Source organism: Arachis ipaensis, chromosome B06, assembly GCF_000816755.2.
Source record: "Arachis ipaensis cultivar K30076 chromosome B06, Araip1.1, whole genome shotgun sequence".
Lineage (NCBI taxonomy): Eukaryota > Viridiplantae > Streptophyta > Magnoliopsida > Fabales > Fabaceae > Arachis > Arachis ipaensis.
The window spans coordinates 133,311,301-133,320,477 of NC_029790.2; the positions used below are offsets into that span (position 1 = coordinate 133,311,301).

At 35.3% G+C, this 9,177-nt stretch overlaps 1 protein-coding gene across 1 annotated transcript in view; it reads left to right on the plus strand.

The window, feature by feature from the left end:
• LOC107605504 (serine/threonine-protein kinase EDR1) overlaps nt 409-9,177 on the plus strand; it is a gene marked incomplete in the record, with an annotated part of 9,432 nt that continues 663 nt past the window's right edge. The window contains 13 exon segments of the mRNA XM_016307396.2: nt 409-1,072; nt 1,839-2,279; nt 2,736-2,839; nt 3,445-4,475; nt 4,664-4,704; nt 5,508-5,576; nt 5,651-5,751; nt 6,013-6,091; nt 6,518-6,616; nt 7,460-7,528; nt 7,622-7,671; nt 7,748-7,924; nt 9,008-9,177. Of these exon segments, the coding sequence (XP_016162882.1) occupies nt 650-1,072; nt 1,839-2,279; nt 2,736-2,839; nt 3,445-4,475; nt 4,664-4,704; nt 5,508-5,576; nt 5,651-5,751; nt 6,013-6,091; nt 6,518-6,616; nt 7,460-7,528; nt 7,622-7,671; nt 7,748-7,924; nt 9,008-9,101 (2,778 nt within the window).

Consider the following 9,177-nt stretch of genomic DNA (forward strand, 5'->3'; position numbering starts at 1 on the left):
AAGTAATTATTCTTCTTAATTCAATAATATATAAATAAATGTTTGTATAAAATTAAATTCAAATTGGTTTACACCGAAATAAAAAGGGGCTTAAATAAATTTTTAATTTATATAAAATATCTATATGTTTGGATTTCGTCCCTATAAATTTTGGTGAATTTTTTCTCTTAGTTTTAGTTTCAGCTTTTTGATGTTATTTTACTTCATTAAATATTAATGTGATGGTTTAAATGATGAGATAAGAAACTTAAATACGGATGTGAGAAGACGAGTCACATCTTATTTAATCTGTCACGTAAACACTTGACCGAATAAACTATTAAGAATTAAAACTAAAGATTATTGAATTTTATAATAAAAAATGATTTAAGTAAAAAAGAAAATAGAAATGGTTAGAAAGAAAGAAACTAGTACACGAGAAGAAGAGTAGGCATTGGAGGGAATGAATGAATGAATGAATAAATGGGGTTTGTGTGTGTGAGAGAGAAACTGTGAGCGGTTAATTTAAGTGGTGGTGATTTCTGTTCTTCTTCCTCAAACTTGAAAACTTGTACACAAACCCAAACCAACCAACCTAATTAAATTAATTGTGTACCGTACTCCGCACCTGCGTGGTTCATGATCCTCATCCTGATCCCGATCCACACCCATGCCCAAAATGAAGCACCTCCTTCGAAAGCTTCACATCGGTGGCGCCACCACCGCCACTCCCACCACCGCCATCCACCACGTGCCGCCGCCGCCGCCGATTATCGCTCCCTCTACTTCTTCCGCTTCCTCTTCCGCTCTCCCCTCTCCCACTCCAATCGTCGTGGATCCAATTCCAAACCCTAGCAGCACCACCACCACCAGCATCAGCAACAGCGAAAACGGCGTCGTTAGTGATTTCGGTTTGTTGGAGGAAGAGGAGTTTCAGATGCAATTGGCTCTCGCGATCAGCGCCTCCGATCCCGATGTCCATAAGGACCCTGAATCTGCGCAGATCGATGCCGCTAAACAGATCAGCCTCGGATATGAAGCTTCTCTTTCTGATACTCAAGGACTCGTTCAGTTTCAGTCCCTTCGTTACTGGGTACTCTCTCTCTCTCTCTCTCTCACACACACACACACACACACACACACACACACACACACACACACACACAGAGTAGCAGATACATTAGTAGTCCCTAATTACCGATACATCAATAGCTAGAAAGGATTAATATGACTATTGATTGTCTTGGTTAGGATTAATGTGGGTAAATGGTTCTCTTTTTTTCTTGGTTGATATGATTGTTATTCTTATAGTTACTATACTCAATCAATGAGGGATAATGTTATGGATTGTACTTATCTGTTGTTATATGGATGTTTCTTATTTGGAGTGAAGTTTATTGCCATTAGTGTTGGGCATTTCCATTCATGGTTTTATACTTTCGTGGTCGTTATGGGGAAATTTTTGGCTGCTGTGTCGGTGTAGTTGTGGTTCTGGAGTCTGCTGAAAATGCTAATTTGCTTTGCAGAACACAACTTAATATTAGAGTTAATGAATTCAACTTGGGTTGTATTTATGATGATGCAATTTAATTTAATGTTGGAATTAACAAATTATACTTAGGGATAACTGAATGTCAGGACAATTAGATGAAATAAGATGAATGTCCAAAACGAGCAAAGTGATATTTAAATATATATCTTTTAATTATTATCTATTTTCAATGTTCCATTAGCTTTGGCATCTTACTATTTGTGGAGATTTGTTGTTAATGACGATGATTTGTTTTAGGTGAAAGAAACTTTTCTCATAGTAAGGTTCATAAGCTGTAACCATGCTGTTTGTGTCTTATCTCTGGCAGAACTATAATATCATTGGTTATGAGGAGAAAGTGATGGATGGATTTTATGATGTTTATGGCATCACATCAAATTTGACTGAGCGGGGAAAGATGCCGTTGTTGGTGGATCTGCAAACTACACCAGTCTCAAGAAATATTGATTGTGAAGTGATTGTGGTGAATCGCACAGTTGATACTCAGCTGAAGCAGCTTGAAGAAAAAGCCTATGCTTTACTTAACGAGTGTGGTGTTTCTGAACTAGGACTAATCTTGAGCGGCTTACTTCAGAAACTTGCTGATATTGTTGTCAGTAAAATGGGTGGACCTGTTGGTAGTGCTGATAAAATCACAAAAAGCTGGGCTGTGAGGAGTCGTGAACTTCGAGATTCCTTAAGATCTATTGTTCTTCCCCTTGGCAGTCTTGATGTTGGACTTTCACGTCACCGAGCCCTACTTTTCAAGGTAAGATTCTCTCAATTTATTATGCAACGTGATTTGCATATAAAACTTGAAACACTTTAGACAACTTATTGCGGTCAATTTTTTTAATCATCTTCAAACTTATATGCGGAAAACAATTTTTTGATTGTGGAATTTTGTGGTCCCATTTTACCTGTGTCTATTTGACATATTGTCATTAAAATGGATCACACATATGTTTTGATTGTATCATTGCGATGACCTGATAACAAAGCATAAGGCCTCCAGGTGGGCAGAATTCTTACTTTTGAATCTTTATTAACCTGGCATATGTAGAACAATAAAATTGAACTTCCTTTGCCTCTCTTTAACCAAAAATACAAAAAAGAAAGAATCATTTTTAAGTAAATGTTATGTCACCATGACTTCAAAGTTGGTCACACTCATGCAAGGTCTTTGATTTCAGCTAATGCTATTCTTAATTATTCTGGTGCCTAGGTACTAGCTGATAGGATTAATATTCCCTGTATGCTTGTCAAAGGGAGCTATTACACAGGAACAGATGATGGAGCAGTGAATTTAATTAAAGCAGATGATGGAAGGTATTTATCTTAATATTGCTATTACCCAGATTAATGAGTTATTTTACATTTTTATTATTGCTTCTAAGAAAATTTAATTCCCTAAACATTTCAAATCAGCCTCTGATGTGTTTGGTTCCACATGGAATGTGTTCTATTGGGTTAGAAGCTTTATTAGATATTTCATTTTCATGTTCATCCAGAGGCAGAGCACACCCAAGAGCAATTTTATTTCACATTTTTCCATTTTGTATTCCCGATGCTTTGCAAAACTCTGCCTCACCTTTGAGATGGAGAAACTAGTCCACCTGTATGAGTTAGTTGAGCATATTGCATCTTCTGGTGTAGGTAATTTAGTTTCACAGGGAAAAACTGTTCAATTTATTGCACTGGTGGATAGATTATTGGATTACATCGAGTCATTGATTGCAATTTATGCTTATTTGGATTCTCAAATAATTTCATGTTGCTCAATTTGAACTTATTTGGAAGATATTAGACCACAAACAGTTTACCTTAATGACCTAGCATTTGGCCCATGGCCTTTAAATAAAATTAATAGTGCTGGTCTTGCATAATGTTGGAACAATTTCAATTGCTGTTACTGATTTGTTCAACTGATGCAGTGAATACATTATTGATATGATGGGTGCTCCTGGGGCTCTTATTCCAGCTGAGGTACCTAGTAATCAGCTCCAAAACTACAGCTTTGCTGTCAGGGGTTGTGCAGAAATTGTAGGGTTACCTAACACAACACATCCGCTGCTTGCTGATGAAACTGGAGTGCTGGGAACCCCATCTGATCTTGGCAAAATCTCAACCCTGAGGGTCCAGCCAGAAGAACTACTATTAAATATGGGCAGTCAAACAAAACCAGATAAAATACATCATGTTGAAGAAAATGACACAGAAGCATACAAATGCTCTTCACCTACAGAACCATCACCTGCAGAAAAGATCCGTGTAAATAATGTCTCCAAGTATGTCCTCAGTGCAGCAAAGAACCCGGAATTTGCTCAAAAGCTGCACACTGTTCTATTAGAGAGTGGTGCATTACCCCCTTCTGATCTTTTTTCTGATATGAATCTTCAGGATATGGGTGAGCATAAAGTAAATGTAAAAAATGCTGATGCTGTTCAAGCAGACCCAAATGGGTTGTTATTAAGCCATGAGAATTGTCTCATACCCTCTCAAGGGCTAGGCTGTGCCAATAATACTAGGTTATGTAAATCAGCTGACTGGTTAGCTGGACAGAAAAAAGAATTGCATATAGATGCCATTAGATTTTGTAACTCTTTACAGGGTGATAATACAAGGAAGGGGCTTGTAGCTGCTTCTGACAGGATTAATGGTTTAGAGCTATCTAATTCATTAATTGATTCACTTGCTGTCATCGAATCTTCTGAGCCCAAAGCAGCTGTTAATGGGTTTGACTTCTTTGGTGACGATGAAGAAAATAGTTTTCCAAATAAGGTTGAAGCAACTTGTAGCAACACTGGAAGGGGGACAGATTCATCCACTCAAATAAATGAGATGGTCAATGGAGGTGGTATACGACATGATGGTAAAAGCAAGGAAGTTAATCCAGTACTTGGTGAAGGAACAGAATGGGAAATTCAATGGGAAGATCTCTCTGTTGGTGAGCGCATTGGTATTGGTAAGTGAATTCCCCTGCTTAAATGTGAGGGTTTACTTGTATATTTTGTTAAATAGAATTCAAAATTGTACATTGCTATTTGAATGAATGGATTTCACTAAAGGAGATCTGGTATAAAAAGGTTGAAAATATTCTCCCTGTGCTTATGATGCTATCTTGCTAATCTATCTCATACAAACTTCTTGCAGGTTCTTATGGTGAAGTTTACCGTGCCGATTGTAATGGAACTGTAAGTGCTCTTATACTTGCTTGAAGTTTTGTCTTAAGTTACGTCAAGGATTTCTTATGTTTTGCTTTTACACTCTTAAAGAAAATTATTGGAATTATACATGTCAAGGTTTTTCAGATAACTACTAGGTGGATATATTTTTGTAAGATTTTTTTTAAGCTTTGATAGTATTTGTAGATAAAATATTAGTCATTTTCCGGAGTACTTTATTAATGTCATATATATGCTTTCATTGTCATATAATATTATTAGTCACTATTTTAATTAGCATTGTTTCTGGTTACTCATAGAATGGGAGCCTTGGAACAACGGTTGAGTTGTCTCCGTGTGACCTCAAGGTCACGGGTTCAAGCTGTGGAAATAGTCACTGATGTAATTATTAGGTTAGACTGTATACATTACATCCTTTAGGTGCGGCCCTTCCCCGGACCCTGCGTTAATTCGGGGAGGCTTGTGCACCGGGCTGCCCTTTTTGTTTTTGGTCACTCATAGTTGGTCTTTTGGCGGAGTATCTTTTGAGAAACAAATCCAGAACATAACTGAAGTACACATTCTGTGGAAAATAAGAGCATAAAAAGTTGTAAAGAAAATACAACAGTACTATATAAAGTTGAATGAACTCTTCTGTTATTGATCTATATTCTGATCCCCCCCCCAAAAAAAAAATGATCTTACAATTTTTTTTTTGTCTGAACTAAATTTGCTTCCATGTGAAGATCAATACCTGCTTTACCTATGGAAATACTTGGTCATATTTTTTGGTCTGATTTTCGTAATTTTGTATGAATGTGTTTGCCTGACAGGAAGTTGCAGTGAAAAAGTTTCTCGACCAAGATTTCTCTGGTGATGCGCTAGCTCAGTTCAAATCTGAAGTAAGCAACTGTCTTTACATGCTTATCTGTAATGCATTAATATGCCCACCCCACATAACTTTTCTTTTCTGCAGGTTGAGATCATGTTAAGGCTGCGGCATCCTAATGTCGTGCTTTTCATGGGAGCAATTACTCGCTCTCCACATTTCTCAATCTTAACAGAGTTTCTTCCTAGGTCAGTTTACTTTTAGTTAGATGTTTTAAGTTATACATATGATTGAGAGACTGCATGAAGGATGATAACAATACAGAGTTTTATTTTCCTGGTTTCTTGGACAGACTCGTTGTTGGTTTTTATTTGAAGTGTTTTATTGATTCTGTACCCCATTTTGTTCATTGATGTCATTATCCAACCAACATATAACTCAATCAGTTGTTTAATTAATTTTGCCATGTTATTGTTTTGCTCATTTTAGAATTATTGGTTTACATACAGAGGCAGCTTATACAGGCTATTACATCGGCCCAATGTTCGAATTGATGAGAAGCGGCGGTTGCGTATGGCTCTTGATGTGGTATGAGTTGAAAATGGTTTTTTTCCTACTTTTTTTCTTAAGATGTGGCAGAGAAGGGAATTAATCATAAAGAAGAGGCTAAAAACAGATTTCATAAAAATACGAGGTTGTCCAATACCTGTATGCCAATGTGAGCATCTCCCTCAAAATAGTCATTAGCTGAAAACACCAAAAGAAGTTCATAAGTATAATCCTACCCTGAAGTATGTTCAGGGACATAGAAACTTTTAATTTGAGCATTCTTACTCCGACCAATAAAAGTAGCACATTGCCAAAACATATTAGCCTTTTTATTATTGTAAACCCCTTTATAATGAACCATCAAAAAGTGCTGTAAGGTTAAGAGGTCAATCGATTCTTCACCAAACATCCAAAATTTATTTGCAGTTTTAATTCTCTCACGTGAATTTACGTTGCACTTTTCAGGCTAAAGGAATGAATTACTTGCATACAAGCAATCCTCCCATTGTCCATCGAGATTTGAAGTCTCCAAATCTTCTTGTTGACAAGCATTGGGTTGTTAAGGTATTCATAGTTTCATACTTGATTCCTTATTTTGAGTTTGTTTGACAGCTTAAACTATAGGAGAGGCAAAGAGAGAAATAAAATTAGAAGAGTGAAATTGTGCAACTAGGCTTGATTGTTAGAACTTAGAAGTTGGTCATTCTGTAATTAGGCTCAACTGTAGGATTTTTAACTACCACCGTAGTTACTTGAAATCATTCAAAAAGTAACATATGATTGGATGAAAGGGTAAAATTCTTTATATTTACATTGTATGACAACTTATATATATAATGTAGTATAAATAACGGTAGCAGGAAAAGTCAGATAACTTATGAATAAAAGTTGTTTCTTAAAGAAATATTAATAATTATATTATTTGTTAAATCATTTCCACATGTAATGAAGTATTCCCAGGACAGTTGCCTAGAAGATAAGCTTGACAGGTGTCTAAACAATTTCAAATGAGTGCCATTGGATTCGTTGGTGTTCCACATTAAATAAAGTTCGCCATTTTGATATTGATACCTGAAATTTGACTTGATACCATTAGCATGTTTCAAGGCCCTCATATTTCTCTACATTGCAACAAAACGAATTTCAAGTTGTGTGTGGGATTCTAGGTGGAATTATTAATAAATAAAACACATGCAAGTGATGAAAAATTGTTGTACACTGATTATTTTTAGCTTTCTTCCCTATTAAGAGTTGATGGAAAATTAATGCTTATCTCTTTGCATCTTCACGCATTTTAGTATTGAGTATTTTAGAAGTTCTTAAAATGCCTCTGCTCTCTTTGCATAATATTAAGATTAAGATAGTTATTATTTTTTGCCTTTCGTTCGTGTTTTTTTCTCTTTACAGGTTTGTGATTTTGGTCTGTCACGGATGAAGCACCATACCTTTTTGTCATCAAAGTCTTGTGCAGGAACGGTAATGCTTCACAGATACAGGATCTTATACTGCTGTTGTTAAACCTTAACAAAAATAATGATTGAATATTCTAATGTATCTTTTTGCTTACAGCCTGAGTGGATGGCGCCAGAAGTCTTGAGAAATGAACCAGCCAATGAGAAGTAAGTTAAGTCAGCTTCATTAGAGAAGGGGCATAAAATGAAAATCAATAATGTAATGGTTGAATTTTGTTTACAGGTGCGATGTGTATAGTTTTGGCGTAATCTTGTGGGAGTTGGCTACCATGATGATTCCGTGGAAAGGTTTGAACCCAATGCAGGTTGTTGGAGCTGTTGGGTTTCAAAATAAACGGCTTGAAATTCCAGACAATGTGAATCCTGCAGTTGCACAAATAATACGTGATTGCTGGCAAATGTAAGTCCTATTCTTCAATTATGCTTTCTGAATGCTACTTTAGCATCTATTCTTGTAGGAATTTTTGAAATACACATCGTATCCATCTTCACTGTTAATTTCATGACAGTATAATGTATCCCAGGTGATTCATGATAATTAGAAATTGATGTTCTAAAATTTGAGGGATGATTTCCTCTAGTGTAAGTGCTAGTTTGGATTGGCTTTTTTAGTGAAAAAAAGTACCTTTTTTTAAAAAATAAAGTATTTTTATTTAATTTAAAACCTATTTGGATACATCTTTTAAAAAAAGTACTTTTATTAAAAAAAGCAAAAGCAAAAGACGTTTTTAATACTTAAAAACTCTTTAAAAATCCTATCCAAATGTGAAATAATTTTTGTTTGTTAAAAAAAGATCTTTTTTAAAAAGATGTAAAAAATAAGTACTTTTTTCAAAAGCCAATCCAAACTGACAATTATCAAAGTTTTGTTATGTTCTTGTTCTTTAAATTTATTTATTTATTTTCTAAATTTAATGGTATGTTAGTGTGTTTCTCAATAGACCATAGATTTCCAATTACAGGTTAAATCACTGCAGGGCTCCATCTAGTTTCTCTCAATTTTCAATTAGGTTATTCTGGTTTAAAAATTAATAATGGAGTCTTTACACTATATAAAAATTTTCTGTTAGGTCTTTATAGTTTAAATACTTCAAAAAAGGTACCTATAATCTACAACCTTTTTCAATTAGGTTTCACTAGTTTGAAAATTTAATGATCAATTCAAGCCCCTTATATTGGGTGATAAGTTGCTGATTTTCTTTTGAATTTTTTTATAATGTAAGGAATTGAATACATAATTAAATTAAGACCTAGTTGAAATACAAGACTTTCTTAGACCCGTTTGAAAGTTTAAATTATAAGGACCTGATTGAATAAATTTTTGTACAATATAGAGACTTGATGACAAACTTTAGACTATAAGAACTTAATTGAAAGTTTAGTAGAACATAGTATATAGAGTGATTAAACCTTACTTATGTATCTGCTATACTGGTGTTTGCTCTATCCCTTTGGTTATTAATTTGGGTTGAATTTGATTCAGGGAGCCACATTTGCGGCCATCATTTGCCCAGCTGATGTCTCGTCTCTCCCGTCTTCAACATCTGGTTGCCGGAATAGCAAGCTCCCCACAGTAAATGAAGTTGTCCATAACATAGCACCTTTTGTAATAATACTCGAAGTTGTTCCTCGGTTCGAAGAGCTGGGGAGCAG